Source organism: Solanum stenotomum, chromosome 9 (assembly GCF_019186545.1).
Source record: "Solanum stenotomum isolate F172 chromosome 9, ASM1918654v1, whole genome shotgun sequence".
NCBI lineage: Eukaryota > Viridiplantae > Streptophyta > Magnoliopsida > Solanales > Solanaceae > Solanum > Solanum stenotomum.
Window position 1 is genome coordinate 16,850,608 of NC_064290.1, and position 21,708 is coordinate 16,872,315.

A 21,708-nucleotide genomic window follows, 5' to 3' on the forward strand; every position below is an offset into this window, starting at 1 on the left:
AAATTGAAATTAGAAATATCTTTTAAAAACAATTTTTAATATTTTTTTGGGAGGGGGTGGGGTAGAGGTGGGGTAAAAAATTTGAATTTAAAAATAAGTTTTAAAATTTTATTTTATTTTATTTTTTGGAGGGGGGGGGGCACGGTGCTTGAGGGGAGGGACAAAATAAATTGATTTTTTCAACAAAAAAGTAATTGTAATTTGAAGTTGGAAGAGAGGTTTGGAAAATGTTTTCCTTAAGTTTTGAAGGGAAGTCATTTTCCTTAAATTTGAGGAAAATGAGTTGATTTTAAAAACATTTTCCAAAACATTTAACCCAACCAAACATGAGAAAATTGGAAGACATTTTTTCCTTCCTACCAAACACACCCTGGGTCTCATCATAATACAAATGCACATCACAAAAAGTTATAAGTGTAAATTGAGGAATACACCTAAAACATAATAAGTACATATATAATTATAAGGATAAAACAAAAACTGAAATAAAATCTCTAAATTAGGCATACACCACAATTGAAATATACAGAGGAAACCCGAAGGTTAAGAAGTAAGCAGAAGCAATTACATTCTACAGATGCCAAAGACCATGGGGGATAAATACAGAGGCGGGGCGAGAAACTGAACCCTGTAACTTCTAAAATAAGCCAACCTCCATTGAAACCTATCTGAAGTTAGGTTCATAGGGCGACACAAAATTACGTAATCGTCAACATATCTTTTCTATTCCTTTATGCCCATTAGGCTGGGAGTTCCAGCAGCAGCCCCTTGCAGATCTGATAAGGAGAAAGACCTCCATGGACTAAGCTTCTGTTCAGGAGGTGATGATGAGGGCTCAATGCTATATCTTCTTGACTGTGGAGGCAGAGGGGGAAGAGAGCAACGAGGTGACGATGCATTTGAGTTCAAGGACTCCGAACTATTATTGCTCTCAGAGCAGCTGGAAATTGCACCAAGAGCTAATGAGCTTCTAGAGTTTATTGGTCTCTTGTATAACCCACCGCTATTATTTCTTGGGAAGTGATTACGATTCTTGTCAAAGAAATTGCTATGAGCAAGCAGGTTCTTGCGTTTTCTAGTGTATGCATTCTCCGGCTTGACCATATCTTTAAGCGAGGAACATGATACTGCATCTGCTAGACTAGTATAAGATTTCGATTTACCAGCATAGAAACTTGAAATGCCCCTCCTGAAACATGGCAGCCAAGCACAATTAGAACATTGAGAAGAATAAGACTAACAGACTGACTGCTCATTAAATATCTCTAAGAAGCTATAAATCTGTCTACTTTGACTCCTGCACAGCTCAATTCATTCTCCAAAAAGATCCACGTTCTTAGTGACTTGATTAAAACTAAACAAAGTTCTGCATTCTTTAACTATCTAAGACTTCCATTCAGACCAAAAAAAGGATACTTCTCAACTTCAATAATAATAGGTAAACTAATATCCACTTATTTACTGCTTATCTTTCTTCTTCTTTTTTTGAAATGCTAAACACACCCAATGGTGGGTGACTTATAAACTCAAAATATTCAACTGCTCTCTTTTCATGGCTAATACATCCATGTGGGTTGAGCTTTCAAGATACCACATTGGTGGTCCTTTTTTGAAAAATAAATAATAATAAAATGGTCAGAATTGAATATGCTGAAGTGATGCTCCAAGCTTCCAGAAGCATCTCAGAAGAATATCAGGCCGCTTCCTGGTGTAGTGGTCCCCCAACCTCTATCCGAACAAAATATTTGATTCCAAACTATGAAGAGATATGCACGGTGCACCCATGATGGAACCATAATTTCCTGACAAACTAAAAGTCCGAACATTTCACTCATAAGCCTTGAGAAACCAATGGAAGGAAAAAAAAGATACTGACACCTCATCTTGTCCGCCTGTTTAAATCTCACAAAGGAGCCATGGACCACGTACTAGCCCCCACTGTCAAAGGTACTACAAGAATTTTGGACAAATTCAGTGGGGAAAGTTTAAGACATCCTTGGGGTAATGGGACAGGTGTCGTAGCTAATCAAGTAGCTCTAGAAGCATGTGTAAAAGCTTGTAATGAAGGACATGATCTCACTCAAGAAAGTAATGAGATTATTCGTGAGGTTTTTAAAATTTGAACTCAATTTTGGTTCAATACCAAATTTATTGATTAAAGTTAAGAACTCATCAATTTCTGTTGATAATGGATCTTTTCTTATAACCTTAGTGTCTGGACCAACTTGCACGCACCTCGACTTATTCCATGGAATACTTGTCACCTCCCACCAACATCAGGTATCACGCCACTCTATCCACCAAGGCTAGAATAGATGAGAACAAATCACCTAGTGTTTCTCTCTAGGTAATTAATTGAACCTGAAACCTCATAGGGATCAATCCACTTCAATGATACTAGGCAACACCCTTGGGTATGTTGATAATGGTTTTTTTTATCAACCGTATACACTTTTTGTACAAATTCTTGGTAATCAATATTCAGAAACAAGATAGTATGAAATATCAATCACATCCAAAACAAGTTCTCCAATAAGATTGCAAATATAGGTCAGGCGACTCTCTAGAATTAGTTCCAAACTACTTTTCAGGTACAAGTCTGCACCGTGCTACTTAAAATATAATTACCTACGTAAAATTTCAGACTTTTCTTTTACTGCTCAAATTAAACAAACAAACACAGATGAACAAGTCCCACCCCAAGGTAGCACATCCATTACCTCAAAATGAAAAATGAAGCTTAGTTAAATAGCTCACTCCTCAAGACAAAGACAACCCAAGGAAACATGTAACCACTCCTTAGTTCTTTATACAGAACCATCACAAGCATGCAAAAAGCCACATAGAGATACATACACAGCATTACTAGTTATCTACAAAGTTCTATTGGATTGTTTTGGTTTGTGATCCAAAACAATTATAATGCATGGATTGTTTTAACCCTTTGGTTTGAGCTTGGCACTTCCACAATGGAGGTCTCAATTTTGAAACCCCTTGGGTTGACTTTTTGGGTCAAGCTCGTTGAATGGGACTTGCCAGGTGCGGTTTATAATAAGCTAACTTCCTTAACTTAAGCAAATGACTCCATAAAATTATGGTCCATTTCCCTAGCAAGTCATAAATATTACCAAGATATGGCAGAGTTAATTGTTGCTGCTACAAATCAATTGACAAAATCCACACAACATTAAACACACAAAATCAGAACCTAATCTGGAATACTAAGAAACTTAATTCATCATCTAAAATACACGACTAAATTAAACTAAAACCAACAGAGAAATTAAACAAAACAAAGGTAAAACCACATACTTAATCGGCAAAACCTCCTCCAAAGACTCCAAATTATCAAAAGCACCAGGTTTAAACGGACTCTGAACCTCCTCTCCATCACCATCCCCACGGCCTCCATCCGATGAAGACCCTCCCGCCGGCGGTGAGTCATCACTATTCCTACCAATAGAAGAAGAAGACGAAGAAGAAGTCCGATCATCCTCATCTTCCTGCTTCGCCTGAACCATACGTTCCCCGACGCCTAGATCCGGCGAGTTATAGATCGGAACAAAAGTCATTCCGTGCACAAATCCTGGCTGTTCGATCTGATGATCAGGTGTACTGTTCCTCTCAAACGCAATCGACATAGCTTTCGCTTTCACTTGTGCTGAGAAAAAAGCAGATACATATGAAGAAACCTAGAGAGCCTATGTGTATATAATAAACCAGAAAGAATAGAGAGAAAGAGAGTGTAGATACAATGAGGAAGAAAGAGTCTAGAGAGAGAAAGGGAATATACCAAAGGTAGATGAAAACCTTATCTTTATCCAGACAGAGTTATATTATCTTTTTTATTTATTTATTCTCTAAAATTCGTGATTTGTTATGGTGCATCCGGTTTTAAATGAAACCGAATGCTCAATGATTTTGATTTTATCTGAACCGTTCATTTTTTGAGATGTTGAATATGGGATAGGAAAGACGTTAGCCATCCACTACAATTTCCAAGTTGGAATTTAAAATTAAAATATAAGAAAAAACAAAATTTGGAATATTTCATTTTTTTTATATTGTGATACTTCGAATTGAATAGTTGGTCAAGACTCAGGATTAACTATCTATCCATTTTTATTTATTCATTATTTGATCGCCACACATATTTCTTTATAAAATAATAATTTTGTTATCTTTTATTGAATATATTCAATATTTTGATAATGTATTAGAAAATAATTATAGTTTACAACAAAAATAATTATATATATATGCTAAATGTAAATTATGCAAAGTTAAAAAATAAGAATATTTAGAAAAAATTAAAAATAATTTTTAAATATAAAAAAAACTTTTGATTTATGAATTTTTTATATATATAAGATGCTACTGGTAAATTATGAAATCTTTTCAAACAGAAATTCATTGTCAACTTTATGTAGATTTCTATTTAAAAAATTGTCTAAAATTATATGTTACAAAAAAAACATATTCTAAAAACAAAACAGATTTAAGAAATTAGAATACTATTTTTTTTCTTTTAAAATATGAATTTCAAATTAAAAAAATGATATTAATTTTCAAAGTAGTAAAAAAAATCCTAAAAAAAAAGGATCAAGGAAGAATCAAAATAGGAGATGGGTATTGTTAATTAGGAAATTGATAACAACTAAAATGGTGACCAATTATTTGGGAGAAAATCAAGGGATAGATATATCATGTCAATTTAAAGCACTATATTTAAGGAAAGGATATCGTTAATTAATTGATTAAGAATTATTTTAATTAATTTTTCATTTTTTGTTTTTAATTAATTTTTTATTTGTTAGTATTGTTAGAAATTTAATGTTATGTATTGAAATCTAAAAAACGCATGTTAGGACTAGTAATATTTACTCTTAAATACATCATTTTTAAAATTATTTTCCTAACTTATTGATATTGGGTTATTGAATTAACGGTCGGAGAATATATTAAAAAAAATTTACTTAATGATGTCATGATCCAACCCACCGATCGAGTTGTACGATCACCTACTCTAACACCTAGATAAGATAACTCTTACTCCCAAGCTGGGACATTAAATACCGAAGTGAACAACATATAAACTACCAAACTATTACTTAAAATATAAGAATCCTCTTAACTTAATTTAAAATGAATTTTAGAAAACCCAACAACTGATCAAATGTAGGACCACTAGAGCCAGCAACAATAAGGCTGAGAACAATTTGAATTGAGAGCGGAGAAAACACTATATTTGCTTTTTTAGACAAGTCGTAATCTGACCTAGGTATAGTGAGCAACATCAATAAATCAAAAGGTGAAGCAAACACCGCTACAGTGAGAATGTCCTGATTAGCCACGAACGTAGTCAGAAAGTTTCAATAAGTGGGAATTCACGTACGTATCTGACACATTATTGATTATCTGACACATTATTAAGATACGATTATATGTATATAGTTTTTATCAATATACCTGATTAAGTGTGTATGTATCTAATAAATATATTGGAGATTTACGCATGTACTTGACACAATTTGTTTTGTCATGTATCCAAGTCCTGTCATAGGTATCTGGGCTTCTGTCATGTTTCTTAATATCATCACATGTATTTGTTATGATATTACAATGTATTTAACTATTTTCGTATGTATTTGATCTACATGTATACATCGTGTTTTAATTTTGATGCATTGTTAGTTATGTGTATGTAGATACAGGAATGGATATTAGCTTTTATGATTATTCTTTCAACTTTTATTTATCTCAGATATATTGTGTTTATTTTGAGATGCATTGTTATTTAAATTTTGGTAGATATATGAATACATTGTTTTAGTCAGTTTCTCATAAAAAGGAGGGAAAGGATTTCGAGATTTATGAAACTTTTTTAGGAAGATGTTATGCTACTGATTCTCAAAAGTATTAGTTTATGAAATTGGTATATAATATGATATACAAACTAATTCACTTAAATTTTTTAATATATATATATATATATGTATGTTTTGATATGATATATAAATTGATTTACATAATTTTTTATACCACATTATATACAAACATATATTTGTGTATGAATTGTATTTAAATATGATATACAAAATGATTTAGGTAATGGAGTGAATTCAATTAAGTAATGGAGTTTGAAAAACTAAGAGAGAAAATAAGGGTACTTATAATAGTATTTATGAATTTTAAAAGGAGAGAATATGATGAGACAAAAATATAGGAGAAATTTATGGAATGAATATCAACTAATTAGGAGAAAATTAGAGGATTATATCCTATTGGTTTTAAAACTCTTTTTTCAAGGAAAACAAAATTGAGATATTAATGAGATTAAAAATTTATCAATTATGTTTTCTGTTTCTTTTAATTGATTTATTATTTTTTAGGTTTTGATAAATTTTTACTATGTATTGAAAACTAGAAAGATTAGTAATAATACTCTTAAATATGTTATTTAATTAAAAAAAAAAATTGGGGTGGGGGTTGGGGGGTGGGGGGGATTGAAAAAAATCAAGCTTAGTGGCCCAAAGTAATTTTTAAAAGGGAAAAAGGTTTGATATACTTTTTAACTTTGTGATTTAGAGCTGATATACATTTCATTACAAAATGGTTCATATTACCCTTTTATATTAGCTAACAAGGGTTAGGACTAACATAGCATTAAGTTCTTGTCATAGGTGTTTGTACCTTTTTACAACTGTCATGGCATTAGGTATTTGTATCTTTAGCATTACATGTTTGTACCTTTATATAAAAAAAAACTATAATTGAGCTAATGTAGGACTCTTTCTGGCCATGTTTTATTGGTTGTTGAGCACGTGGAAGGCTTTATATTTGTGTCTACGTTGTAACTATTACCTCTATTTACATATATGCTAAAAAAAATTGAACCATCAGTCCTTCTCTCAGTTAACTTCTGCAGCTCCACTCCTTGAAGCTTTAAATTCGTGGAATTCAAATTGATCGAAACAACTTTTAGGTCCTTTTACTTCTGTGAATCTTCTCTTTTATTTGTTCTGCTCATGCACAATTCTTTGTTTAATGTACTTTTGTGAATCTTCTATTTTGTTTGTTCTGCTCATGCACACTTCTTTGTTGTTTCTTCTTTGATGTTCCAACTTTGTTGTTTCTTCTTTGATATTTCAACTTCTTTGAAGAATTGCGGTACTAACTATATTTTTCGATCTTGTGCTCTTGCTTTCATTTTTTGATTTGTTAGTTTCTATTGCATGTAATACTGTACAAAAGGTGTTTGATGGTATGTTTTACTGAACTTTGTTCTGTTTGTTTAGCTTATGCACACTTCTTTGTTGTTTCTTCTTTGATGTTTCAGCTTTGTTGTTTCTTCTTTGATATTTCAACTTCTTTGAAGACTTGCGGTACTAAATATATTTTTTGGTCTTTTGCTCTTGCTTTCATTTTTTTTATTTGTTAGATTCTATTGCATGTAAGTATTGTTAGTGTGTCTGCTCTGTATTGTACGAAAGGTGTGTGATGGTATGTTGTAATGAACTTTCTTCCCTTCTATAACGGTTCACTCATAGATTCTAGAGTTCAAAAATTTATAGCATTTACCCTTGCATCTGTGCCTTACCATTACGGAGAGTCTATGATTTCAAAAGAACTCTAACTGTTGTGGCTCTCATTGTGAAGATAAATACATATGGCACCAATATTGAATATTGACGGAATAACTACTAACACTCTCTATTGGACTTGCAAAGTCCAAATTGTGGACATGAGTAAAGACCGACTAAGTTTGGAGAAAAAAACTCGATTCCAAAATCTGATTTTTGAAGACGAACAGGTACTCTCGCTCATTGTTGTTGCGGCTCATCCTCAAGGCAGTTGTATATGGTGATGATATTGACTATTATGCAGAGAAGCTTATACTTTTGGATACATATCTAATCTCTACTGCCAGAGTGAAAGTTTCACTACCTTCGTATGGAAGAGTAATACATTAATTTTATTGGGTGCTTAATAAAGAAGCTTTAATTGAACATGTCGAACTAGATAACAAACTTGAGAAACCACTGTTGCCACCGACCAAGCTACATACCACAACTTTTGCCAGTATTGCTCATATGACTCCAGGTCCCAATGCAGAAATTGGTATATCTCTCCTACCAACCATTAGTTAGCTAAAATTTATGTCCCCACATGTAACGACCTCATATCTCCTTATTTGTACCAGATATAATAGGAGTTGTTCTCCGTTGTGGCCCTTCAAAATATATTGGCCGCACTCAAAATAGGTGTCGCGAGGTTACTATTGCTGATGGTCAGTAAGTAGAACCTTCCTTCCGTGTTATACATTGCTATTTATGTTTCCAAATTTTGACACAATCTTATGATAGATTCGGGAAAAAATGGTGTTAATGTATTGCTCCTGCTTTCAGGCAAAACCAATTTCTGCTCACTTTATGGGATGACTTAGGAGAAATTGAAGGAACCGAATTGAAAGCCCTAATGGAAAATGGTAAAGATCTCCTTGTAATCCTTGGAAGGAACATTGGAGTCTCTGGTTATCAAGGTATGCGTGCATTACATTGTTTTACTGAAATCTCACCATTTTACACTATACACTATTACACGATCATTTCGTATGTACAAGTTTATCCTTAGAAACTAGATTCAACTCCACAATACGCATAAATCCTACTTATCCGCAGGCATTACAGCTGATCAGTTGGTACTAACTTCTTACTCTATATCTCTAGCTTTAGCGTGCCATAAAAACATATCTAACAATTTTTATGTTGTCATAATAGGGCAAAAACAAACAAAAAATGTGCTTTCAGGCAATATGTCGACCAACTTCGCAGGGTCATCCATCGCTTTTATCGTGAATCTTGTGCACCGACAAGTCATTTCTATTGCATAAGAAGAAAGAGAACTGACACGCAGGTTAGTACTATATAATAGCCGATTATGTTGCTTCACTTTTGTAAATACAATTCAATCTTCTATTCTCAACTTATTTCACTAATTTTGGATCCAATAGAATCTGTTTCACAGATGCAACACAAACATTGACACTATGGAGCACAATTCCAACATTGATCCTACTTGACAAAGAAAGAGTAAAAAAAGGGCTATCAAAAAAGGAACATCAAACAAAGTGATTTGTAGTTGTATGTATTGTACATCACAAATTACATATATCATATTCTCAAAACACTCATTTTAACCACTTCTTTCACCTCTAAATTTGCATATGTCTCATGCAACTCAGATCTTCTCAAAATTTAAACTGGTAAGTTATTCCACCTTATTTTCTGTGTTTCTGTTTCTTGTCTCTTTTTTTTCACTGTCATACCTTTGATTTGCTTCGTTATCTTCAGTTCAAATATCAGTTGATTGTATGAAGAATTCCTGCTTTGTTTTACTGAGTCTATTCTAGAATGTGAAATCAATTTTGCCTTATATGGGTCAATTTATGCATACTAGACGTGAATATCAGTTGCGGTATTGGGTGTGTTCAACTTTATTGGAGAAATATTGTTAAGATGCACAATTTTATAACATATATTAGCTTCGAATTGATGGTATGAAAGTTTTACTTCATAATGATACATCAGAGTTTCTTTTTCTCATTTTCTCTCTTTACTCTCTTTCTACAACTAGCAGCTGATGACGGTTATTGACATAGAAGTTTGTTGTAAATGCTTGAAAAGGAAAGTAGTCCTACTTTCCGTGTTGGTGGGGTTACTCTAAATAAGTCTCTTGATTGTGTTGTTCTAGGTGAATATTTGGTCGCTTCTGTCGGATCCAAATGTGAACTTCATTCAGCTATATATCAGTTTTGACGAATGAAATGAAATTAAAATGCTGATACATTTCTATTCTCAAATGCTATGCTCAGAATGTCTATTGCCACCAAGTAGTATTTTTCTATTTTTTAGTTTTTGACTTCTTCATCAAAGTAGTTGTACTTTGTGTTGTCTATATTTGAATTCTCATGGGCAAGTGTGCAAATCAGTTAGGAAGTTCCACTCGGTACTTAATATTTTGGATCGTCTTCAAGGAGCTTAAATATACAAAATTTTATTATACTTTGGTCACTTCTGTCTTAGTCCAAATATTCTATACTCAGCCAGAATTTCTTAAATAACATCTCAATACTAATTTTTCTACTGTCAGCATCATTGTGATTATATGTTATGTATAAATTATTCCTTTTAAGTTATATCTCACTCTTGCTCTTTGTTTCAAATAGTTAGTTTAGATTTTTCTTTTGAATTTAGCTTTCTTATGATATTTGGCCTTCTGTCAAGTCCCAGTTGGCTAAGTCGAGTGTAAGAGTGGGTTGTTGGATTTGAAGTGTTGCTGTCTTTAAAATTTCACATCTTTCCTTTACCTGGTGATAGTAGAAGTAGTGTTCGGTTGTATACTCTTTATCGATTCTCTGATTAGTTGTTGCAATATTTACGCCACTGCTATCTTTTGTTGCTCTTTGTCATATTTGTGTCTTTTGGAATAGAGTTAACGCCAACTAATTGCAACGCTTTAGGCAGAAATTTTAAATTTTTTAGCTTCTTGATTTCTTTTCCACAGTACATAGATTTTGGAGTGTAAAAGTGTTTCTGCCAAATTGATACTTTGAGTAATTCATATCCATTTGCCATGTATTTCTCAGAATATATGCATTTAGCGTTGAAAACTTTCATTTTAATTTATGATATGTAAACAAGGCGAGCAGACAATGAGCTCAAAGGAACGAACTTAAAAACACATCTATATCCCAATTGTTGCAAAGTTTTTTCATCATGCCAAACTTGGTGAGATTGAATGATGTAAGTGTGTGCCATCTCTAGCCCATACGTTATATATATCAATTCTTGCATCAATACAAGTTATACTTGAAAGGGTAAACGAGAAACCTGACTCTGCGAACCTAATACACATTGATCTTTTGATTATCCATTGTTAATGAAATAGATAATGTATATGGAATATCTATCATTATAGGTCCTTTTTCAAGAATTGAACACATTACAAGGAGAAAATCATTCTCATCTTTCTCTCTGGTGACTGTTGTATGATTATAGTTTGTTTGGAGAATATGTGATGATGTTACCCAATGGTGATCTCTTCACTGTTGAGAATATTGGTCTCCTTGTTTATACTCGATGATTTTCTTTGCTTTTTGTCACAATTCATTTCATTAGCTCATTGTGGGAATGGTTTCAATTTTATTCTTTGTTTCTTGTCAGATGATTGGAAGATTTACTATATAAGTTTCACTTTAACAGTTTTAAAAAAGATTTTCTATATATTTCTGTTCTGGATTCTTTTTCGTTTTGCTATTTTGTCCTGATAGTTGTCCCTGTTACATTATTTTGACGACTGACATAAATTTATTCTCTATTTTTCTTGTATCATGTAGTATTTGGGGCCTACTGCAACTCATAGCCTGGAATTCCCCCATCATCAATGTAGGCCCTGTTACTGGACGTGGTAGAGGTGATTGGAGATCACCAGGAATGAAAGGTGGCTATGGTATATCTGGCTAGAGAGATGGTACATCTGGACGTAACTTTGGGATTGGGCTGGAATTCACTCTTCCTTCACACAAGTATGTTTCCCTGATTTATAACATACTCGAATTTGCTATTCTTTCTGTCTGGTGAGGTTTGATATTTACTGTTATAAAAGAATCAAATATGAATAAACCCAACTATCCAAAAACATTTTTATTTGGGCAAAATGGTAGTTAGCTTTTAAAGATTGGTAAGTAGTTGATATTCCAAAGCATCTTCTATTCCTTTCATTTTTATTTGGGCAAAATGCTTTGAATGGGTCATTTCCATCTGCTTCCTTTGGAAAACTTCAAAGTTTCACCTACTTGGAACTGGACAACAACCAGTTAACTAGACCAGATCCTTCTTAATTGAATAAGAACCAAAAGTAAGTTGACTGATATGTATATTATGTGTTTTTGGTTTGGAAATTTGAAGCTCACCAAAAATCTTGTGAGCTTTTGGCACTCTTCCTTTAATTCATTTTGCATATATGTGTACTCATTACTATTTTGTATCAATTCCTTCTCAAATTTGAAATTTATAGCACTCGATGGTGCATATTTGACAAGATAGCTTTTGAGTTTCTTATTCAACCATAAAAAGGGAACCTCATATGGCTTTTCGTGATCCTTTGTTCTTGATAGTACTGATAGTAGTACCTTCTCTTTTTGTTGATCACGACAACGAATAAAAAGATTCTCGACTGTTACATTTCAAACTTGAAAGATGACTACATGACTTGACAAGGATAAGGACCAGTAATTAGAAATACTATGATTTACTTACTTCATGCATAGAATTGTAACTCAATTTTTTGGTAAACATAAACTTCCTTAAATTTGGTCAACCTATACCTTTAATGTGACTGACTATTCGAGTGCTTCATCCCCTTCTCCCTCAAGGTAGATGAGATTGTCAATATCAGTTGTCCTCTTTGAGATAGGTATCAGAAAGCAGCTGCTGGAATAAAGAGGTGTCTGAGTGTTTGGGATGGAGTACATGCCTATAAAAGATCTCAATGATCTGGCTCATTCTGGACTGAAGGTATATTTAAGGAGTACCAATTAGCAATTACCATGTTGTCTTTCAAAGTCTTATGTATAAGATGAGAATTGATAAGAATAGTATTCGTCGCAAAACTTTTTTTCATATTCATATAGATTGCTGCTGCATTTTGCAGATTGCAGATTGCTATCTGTAATGTTCATGTTAGGCATGGAATTCTGATGTTGGTCCCTGAAGTTATTGAACTTTTGGGTGAGATGGTATCTTCTCTTTAGCTTTGAAGTTAGTAGGCTTCAAGTTCATTTCAGATGTGAAAAAAGTTGAAAATAGTTTTGATATTGCTTTTGTGAAAACAAGGCTAGAATGGTTGGATTCATCAACAATTTTAAGTTAACCTTTAGGACTGATTAATTTGTTCTTTTATTTGCATTGTCATTTTTTCTCTTTGTAGATTATCAAACATCTTTCGAGATGTAAGAGTGATTCCAGAACGAGTCTTTACTCGAGTATGTCCAGGTAGAAATAACGCACTAAAATCATTTATTAGTAAGGTATAGATCTAATAGCATACTATATTCTCTCTCTCTCTCCATCTATTACATAGATTCACTGGACCAAACAACTAATAGATTTATATGTGTAGCATTATCTGCATTTTAGGCAATGAATGGTGTACTAATCTTTCTAATCTTCGATATGTGCACTTTACGATAATTTGCAAGAACAAGTAGTAATGTCTGCACTAAAAAGTTCACATGTACAAAGATCTGAAGAGTTGATACTCACTGACATATTGAATAGTCTAGAAGTTTATATATAATAGATTTCAAAAGCAGAGAATATTCCTAATAACTTTGTGTCCTCTTTTTTCCCCTTGAAATTGTGATTTATAATTGAATGAATAATTTTTACAGACAGTTTATTATTATTTATACAAAACGAATTTTCTATGTTGGCACGGGCCTATACCCTTTAGTATATATATATACCCATGAAAATATTTATTTTATTTATAAAAAAAAATTATTAAATTTATTATTTTAATGGTCAAATGTATTCTTTTCTCTGATTTTTTTTATAAAATTTATCATAGATATTTCAATTATTTATTTTATTGATACAAAAATTCAATTACAATATAGGCTTAAAAAGTTAGGTTTTAATTTATTTTTTTTTTTATTTCGCATATTTTTACATGAAAAAAAAATGAAAGAATAAAAATAAATAAGAGTAAAACAACTCAAATAATGATAAATAAATAGATCTATAAGAGAGTTATTTAAACTCATATTAGGGATTGAATCAAAGAAAAGAAAAACGATCACATGTGAGAATGATCAAATATACGTTGAACATATATAGAGGGATCATATATATCCTACCTGAATTAATTTAGGATAAAAAAATTAAAAATAAATTTAGTATTAATGTTTTCATTGTCATTAGATGAAAAGAACATATATATATAAAAGCCAGTTTTGTACTAATAAAAAAGGAAAATGCTCAAATATACCATTAAATTTGGAGAAAATATTCATTTATGTAGTCGGTTAAAAGTTTGGTTCATTTATGTCATTTAAGTCAAACTTCTAACATATGACATAGATGAGTCTTTTCTCAAAGTTTAATGACATATTTGGATTTTTTTCTCTTTTAAAAAATAATTTAATTAATGACATGCCCTAATCATAATTGATCTCGTGTAAATGATTTTGCAAAATCAAAATTATTTCCAGTTAACAATAATGACATGAATAAGCATAATAAACCAAACTTTTAATAAATAATATAAATAAGCCTTTTCTCAATAGCATATTTGAGTTTTTTCTATAATAAAAATATGTCAATCACTTTTATTTATAAAGGAGTATATGCAAAGTATTTTTTATCTTTAGGAAAAGCACCCTTTTTAGTAATATGTTCCCTTTTTGATTGTTTTGGTGTAATGTGCCCCTAATTGAAATCTGCTAAGTATTAGTGTCTTTGTTAACGGAGGGAAGCTGCTAGTGTCTCTGGAACACTATTCAGCAATTTTCTTCATCCCTCACAATTACAAGGTATGAAGTTGCTTGATTTCAAGCACCATTTTTCTCTTTCGTTTCTCATTTATACATTTTCTCCTAAACACTGTGTTATCTGCGCAATTATATATGAATTTAGTCATAAACTGAGTATTCAAATTTGTAATTTCTTGATTTTGAACAATGTTTGGCCTATTGCAGTTTGAATTGATCTTTTTGGGTCTAAAAATGGAGGAGGGTGGCCCAAGTAGAGAAGAACCCACGTCATGGGAGGACCTTTACAACGTCAATTTGGTACCTTCAGAGCTTTTTCTCAAGTTTAGAAAAGAAATTGAGGGTTTTCGAGTTGGCGTTAACTTGGAGGTGTAATTTCTTGACTAACTTTTTCATGTTTAGTTTTGTTAGTTAATTAGTTCTAAAAGATTAGTGTATTATCAAATTTTGGAATCATTTTGAAAATCGCACTTGAGCGGATTTATGTGATCGTCATGATCTTGAATGAAGTATACCTGTAATGTTGATATTGTCCAAATTACTCATTTTAAGGAATATAATTTTGTGATAGCTGGCTTGATTGTTTGTATACAGCATTGGGAATTCTTCTTCTTTAGTATTTTGAATGAAAAAAAGCCACTAATCTTAAACCACTGAGGTGACAGTAGAGTATAGATCACACGCAAATAGTATATGTGTTCTTTTCTTTTCAATAGATACCGTCCCTTTGCATCCGAGGGTGTGGCCTAGTGGTCAATGAAGAGAACCAGGAGGTCTAAGATTCAAATCCCCGTAGATACAAAAACATTAGGTGATTTCTTCTTATTAGTTCTAGCCTTGGTGGACAGAGTTACCTGGTACTTGTTGGTGGTGGAGGTGTCAGGTATCCCGTAGAATTAGTTGAGGCGCGCTCAAGCTGGCCGGGACACTATAGTTAAAAAAATATATAGATATCATCCCTCTGAAACTTTAGGGGTCAGCAGTGGTTTCTCTCACTGCTCTGCTTGGTTACATGAACCCCTAGGCTCATAGTTGAAGGTGAAGGGTTCTACCATTAGAGCAGTGCCCTATTCCTCGGGATGAATGTTAAAAACGATCACAATTGTGAAATGTAAATTCTGCATGTGAATTTTCTGCATCAGTACTGTGGTTAATTATGGAATCACCATAGATGATATAGTTCTCACGGCATTAAAACTAGTGTCAATATTAGCATTTTCAGTTTCCACTAGTTATCTGAACATTTGGACACCATCTTCACCAGTTTTACAACAATCCAAGCAATGAATATCTAGCAAAATTGGTTTTGAAGCCTTTAGCTCCCGAACGTCGATGGAAGCTCATATGTGAGCCATTGCATCATGAAGTGCGCCTTCTATCAAAGAAGATCCCAGTTACAAAATTTCTGAATCTTCAGGTTTGCCTTTCTTTTCTCTTCCTCCAACTAATTTGTTTGCCATTATCTGTCCAAATTTTGTTGGTTCTAACATCGAGTTTTATCAGGTAGGGATAGGACACAATTTTCGGTTGCAAGCAACTGGTTGGAAATGGAAGCTTACGACTTGTTTGGGTGGAGATGGTGTCTCCAGGATCCGGAATAAGACGTCACTTGGATTATGTCCTGGTGTGGATTTTCGTTTTGGGTGGAGAGCAGACTATGTTCTTCCTGAAATTACTGGGTAAGCTTTTTCATCTTGATATGCCTTTTTCTTTGTAAGAAATCACTAAACTTTGTACCCATGGTGCTTTGAAATTAAAAGTGACTTAAACTTGATGGTGTGTGCCGCTCTAGAGATTGATGGTCTGGGTTTTGGATTTTCCATTTGCAGGGGAGTGGGTACTGGTGAACCATTGTTCAATATGAACTCTGGACGATTACAAGCATCGCTGGATAGAGTTGAGGCCATTTTTAGCCAATAAGCATAATGATCACTTGGTATGTTACCAGTTTATGCTGCCTAATTTATCTTGGAGTATAGGGCACCCCAATCTCCCCTCTTTCCTGTTACATTGTGATCTGTTTATTGGTTTTTTCTTCTTTGTATGAGTCAGTGATTGGCCTATAAAAGGCTTGGTTGTCTTTTTATCAGTTATAGAGCTCTGTCGGCCTAAGAAAACTGATATCGTTATTAAGTTTTAAAGACTAGTAGGACTTTATCAACTAAGTTGGTATTAGGTAGTACTTCCTTTGATTAACTACAACATGTTGTTTCACCCAAAGTTCTTCTAAGTTGTAGCTAACTAAAAATTTCATTCCATGGATAAGATGCTGCATCTATGTTCTTTTTCATCTTAAAACATCTTTGCATATTTCTATGCTTTGTTGTGTCAGGGTGGGAGGTTGAAGGAGGGAGTTCAATAAACATCAATGTTTTATTAACTTTGGTTGACTGTTAGAATGTTTTGTTTGTTCAAAATTTGCAATGCTAAAATCATTATTACCTATATTTTTTTTGTTAGAATTGGTAACATCATTATTACCTACTTCTTTAAAGAGTGATGATCCTTAAGGTGTTCAATATGTTTCAGCTCGATCGATAATCCAATTTCTCACCTAATCACTTATACTGAACCTTCATTTTTCACGATTAGCAAGACCCTGATGGAAATTAGGAGATGCCTAGCCGCCACTTTTTAGACATGGTTCAAGCCAAGTTGTTTGTTTCCTAATCTTTTTAGACCTATTTTAGTAACTACTCTAGCATAGTTGCTAGCAGTAGTACTCATGCACCGTTTCCATGGTGCTGCGAAGCAATTGGGTGCTTTATCTATACATGAATTGTTGAGTATTCAAGTTTTCTTCTTCTTCTTCTTCTTATTTTCCAATGTATTCAAGTTTGATTCGCATAATACTGCTTCTCACTGAAAGTATTGAACTAGAATATGCAGGAAGAAAAGGAGTTGGGAGCTTGTACAGCCAACATCGCAATGTGCTTTTCGGGGGTAGAATATCTCTTGTGAAACGATGAAAACGTCAACTTATCCCAAATCCTGTTGTATAGATTACAGTTTCTAGGTTCTTTAATTTCACCTTTGCGCAGTTGCTTGATGTACAAAAATCAGGATTTGTAAATTCTGTTTTTCATTGCTCATTTTGGTTACATAGAAAAATATTTGAAGAAGCCTCAATTGAAATGGTGGCGTTTTCGACCATGAAAGATTTTGCTAACTTGAATCATATATTTTCCCAAAAAACCTTAGAATGAATTATCTGCAGTCCACTGGAGATAAGGATCTAACAATGTGTGAAACTGAAAGTTGGTCTTCTTTTGTCCTCTCCATCTTGGAGAAATATGTTCTATATTAGAACCCAAAATATCAAAATCTGATACTTGTACTTGTGGCTGTCAAGATATCTGAAATTTGAAACATTTTATTATCTGCTACTTATGATTACGGTTGTATAGCAAGTCATTTTGTAAACTAGTCCAAGTAGGTGCAATTTGATAAAAAATAATACTCTGACCACTTTTAATTGTCATTTTGCATTTTTCAAAGTCAATTTGACTAATTTTCAAAGTTAAATTAGATTACATTAATTTGATATTTTTTTTAAAAAAAATTAGATATTAAAAAACAATATGAAAAGTACTATAAATTCCAATTTTTTGTATATCAATATGATGAAAAAATACATCGTAAAATGTTAGTCAAAGTTATTATCGTTTGACTATAAAAAAAAGGAAACTATGACAATTAAAAGTGGATGGAGGTAGTACTATTTACATGTCGTCCTTACTAAAAACATATGTTACTTAATACTTGTCTTTTCACAAAATCAATGCATAAATGACACTATTCTTCTTATTTTACTCTTGAGAGTTATTAGCCTTGAAAGTGTGTATTTGACCAACATAGGAAAATAAAGTAATTAATTCATATTCATTTGTCAAATTACTTAATCAAAATAAATTAATTCATGTTCATTTATTAAAAATTTGACTTCGAGAGAAAACTAAATAATGATATAATGGTAAACTTACCTAGTTTCTTAAGGAACATGAAATCGAACATATGGGCTTACCATTTTAAATAAAATAGGTTCAGAATGAGAGGTAAACGCAAGTGATAATATATTAACAACTTTTAAACTTTACTAAACTTATTTAGAAATTTGAATTACTCATTATTTTAGTTGACAACCTAAACACGTGATAAAAGATTCTTATTTAATATTTTTATAGTTCGTGTATCTAAATAAAATTTAGTTGCAATTTAAGGTAATTATCCATGTATCCGCTCTATTTTCAATATATTTCTTATTCTATGAGAAATAAGCACCAACTTCCAAGACCATGGTGATGCTTAGTAAGCGTTTCGACATGTTATTTTATCTCGCGGTATGGAATTACGAGATAAAATTAATGTTTGGACACGCGATTTCATCTCGTGATTTGAAATCATGAGAAAAAATGAAATCAACGTTTGAATTTCTCATGTTTTGAATGAAATCTCAAATTCTTCAAAAAGATTGATTTAGAAATTTCATATCATGATTTCATGTTTTTCAAATACAAAAATTGACTCATAAGTTTATATTTTATTTTTAAAAAAACCCACCAATTTATATCTACATAATTTTTTTATTTACGAGAATAACAAAGGAGTAATGAAATATTTACTGAATATGAACATAATGATATAGTTACTAATGGTATTGACCATGTTCAATTTTATTAAAGAGTAATACACTACAACTTATGTTCAATTTTACTTTTTAGTTTAGGAAAAATTCTTTTGCCAGAAAATTTGGCCAGAATTTGGCCAAAATGGTATTTTACCTATGTTATTTTACCTTTTTGAACATTTTTACCTTTTTACTTTAGTACCTTTTAATAAAAAAAATGAAAAAAAAATATCTTATATTAAAATTAAAAAAATATTATACACTTTTTAAATTTCTGGCCAAACTTTCTGGCCATTTAGCATTACCTTTTAATTTAACTAAAGTTGAAAAAATAAACTTTTGTTTATTTGGTTAGATTGTATAAAAAAGTTGGTGCAATTATGATAGTTTACACAATTTATGTGCTTTTATGTTCATGAACAAAAAATTCATCGTAAAAATTCAAATTACATATCCCAAAAAAAACTTCAAACTTGTCACATAATTTCATATCATTATTTCAAGTCACATGAAGCAAACGGCCCTTTTCATCATTAGTAGTAATTTGAATGAAAGTTTGAACATCTCAAGGGCCCTTTGATTAAAACGACATTGTCATTAAAAGCCACAAAATGTTAGTAAATCTTTCAAAACCCAAAGGAGGGAAACTCATTGTCAAATTTAGCCGTTAATTCACATATCCCCTAGCTAGCCTCAACGGCCATATTCATACTCCATATATATATAGTAGATAAACAACTTGTTAAAATTATCATATAATTCAAGTAAAATAAAATAAAAAAATGACTTCTTCAAAGCTAAGGCATTCTTGTTCCTTTCCAATTCTTCTACTTTCCTTTCTTAATTTCATCCTCTTTATTCTCTCTGCGGCGTCTATAGCTCCCATTGTTTTCCTCAAAACTCCGCCAACTTCACTTGGTTGGTCATTCCTGATAGTCTCTTCCATTTCACTTCTTTCATGTTTTATTGGTTTCTACTCTCAACTAACTCATTGTTGTTTCATAACTCACCTCTCCCTCCTCATGGCATCGTGTATCGGTCAATTACTTGGCATTTTAGCCTTGTTCACTAAGGAAAAATCGAGTCTTTTGATGTTGAAATCACCAAGGGATCCTAGAGAAGCAAAGGTTTTAGTGAGATTGGAATGTGGGGTTTTGATGTCTATGTTTGTGATGCAATTAGGAGTGTTGGTTGTGACTTGTGCTGTGCAGAGTTGTTGGGTGAGAGATTATCAAAGTGTTGAAGCAGAGAGGGAAGCATGGTCAAGAAAGAGGAATCAAAGGATTGCTAAGGTTCAACAAGAGTCTATGGAAAATGCAAATAAGATATGTGAAATGAAAGATAAGGAGTTTGATGATAAGATTAAGAATAAATATGGACAGTGGGTCAAAAATGATTTTGAAGGCTAAATATAATATGAATTTCTTAGTCACTACTAGGTGGCTGGCTATATTTGGGATTTTGTGGTTGTGTTTTATTAGTGTAAAACCTTGTTACAACTTCTTTGATGTAAAATGTGTTCCATTTGATTATGCACTTTGTTTGCTCTCATCAAATTCCAGGCTCTAATACATTCAGAATTATTTACTTTCTGTGGTTTCAGAGATACTAAAATAGTATGCTTATTATGAAACTTTTTAGTAATCAATCAATTACCATCATGCCGAAAGCAGTACATATCAGAAATGGTACCCTTTTATTTATTAGGGCAATCTATGAAAAACATGTCTAGCCAATTCCTAATTCCCACATTTTGCATACATATAAAAAAAATAAGTGTATTAGTGATTGGAACATAGCATTCCAAATCACTAATTTTGTCAAGATCATGAACCCATTTTTCAGTTTCAAGTGCCCCAGGTAATCATTGTAATATTAATGGAACTCTACCTCTTGATCTAGCACTCTATGAAATAAATATCTTTATTGTAGTGATATCAGAATCATTTTGCTCATAAGCACCAATTTTCTTTTAATCTATAAATATAAAGTATAAACAGTCAAGATATGTGGTTATTCGACTTAAGTAAAAAAATAAAAAATATATTCGAACATGAACAAATTCTTGTAATGTTATTAAATAACGTGATCAATAATTGTATGACAAGCAAGTCGTTGTAGTATAGTGGTAAGTATTCCCGCCTGTCACGCGGGTGACCCGGGTTCGATCCCCGGCAACGGCGTTTCCTTTTTTCTTAACCTTACAACACTCTTCTTCTGACAGCGTTTTACTTTGAGATATTCTCTTTTTTTTCTTTTATTTTTACAGTCAACATATTAATTAATTATGACTTAATAAATTGAAGCCACTCATTTTGTAACTTATGGTGTGTTCAGAAATTTGTTTTCAGAACTTTACACTTCCTAAAAATTACACACTATTTCAAATTTTATTTATAAATTTAAAACCCTTGAGCTACAAGTATTCATGTTATATAAGAGGAGACCAATTTTTAAAGTAAGTGCAGTTTAATAACTTTAGTACAACAAGAATTAATGATACCGTTATTCGTACAATCTGATTTGG

General features: G+C 32.3%; 3 protein-coding genes and 1 non-coding gene across 6 annotated transcripts; 3 read left to right on the forward strand and 1 right to left on the reverse strand.

The window, feature by feature from the left end:
- Positions 1-371: 371 nt before the first annotated feature.
- On the reverse strand, positions 372-3,789 carry LOC125876804 (uncharacterized). The gene is made up of 2 exons (XM_049558063.1): positions 3,313-3,789; positions 372-1,189 (listed from the first exon to the last, which is right to left on the reverse strand). The coding sequence occupies exons 1-2, from the start codon at positions 3,639-3,641 to the stop codon at positions 724-726; spliced, it is 795 nt and encodes a 264-aa protein (XP_049414020.1). The 5' UTR covers positions 3,642-3,789; the 3' UTR covers positions 372-723.
- Positions 3,790-14,473: 10,684 nt separating this feature from the next.
- LOC125876817 (uncharacterized) lies at positions 14,474-17,761 on the forward strand. Of its 3 annotated transcripts, none has more exons than XM_049558076.1 (6): positions 14,474-14,596; positions 14,762-14,923; positions 15,819-15,971; positions 16,058-16,233; positions 16,384-16,490; positions 17,435-17,761. In XM_049558076.1, exons 2-5 carry the CDS (start codon positions 14,789-14,791, stop codon positions 16,472-16,474), a joined length of 555 nt encoding a protein of 184 aa, XP_049414033.1. In that variant the 5' UTR covers positions 14,474-14,596; positions 14,762-14,788; the 3' UTR covers positions 16,475-16,490; positions 17,435-17,761. The 3 variants fall into 3 exon arrangements, with proteins under 3 accessions (XP_049414033.1, XP_049414032.1, XP_049414034.1); XM_049558075.1 differs by having other exon boundaries at positions 17,444-17,761; XM_049558077.1 differs by having other exon boundaries at positions 15,867-15,971; positions 17,444-17,761.
- Positions 17,762-19,931: 2,170 nt separating this feature from the next.
- LOC125876813 (uncharacterized) lies at positions 19,932-20,679 on the forward strand. Its single transcript, XM_049558073.1, has one exon. The coding sequence runs from the start codon at positions 19,964-19,966 to the stop codon at positions 20,588-20,590; it is 627 nt and encodes a 208-aa protein (XP_049414030.1). The 5' UTR covers positions 19,932-19,963; the 3' UTR covers positions 20,591-20,679.
- A 613-nt stretch (positions 20,680-21,292) lies between these two features.
- TRNAD-GUC (transfer RNA aspartic acid (anticodon GUC)) lies at positions 21,293-21,364 on the forward strand. The gene has a single exon. It is a non-coding gene; the product is annotated as a tRNA-Asp (tRNA).
- Positions 21,365-21,708: the final 344 nt, after the last annotated feature.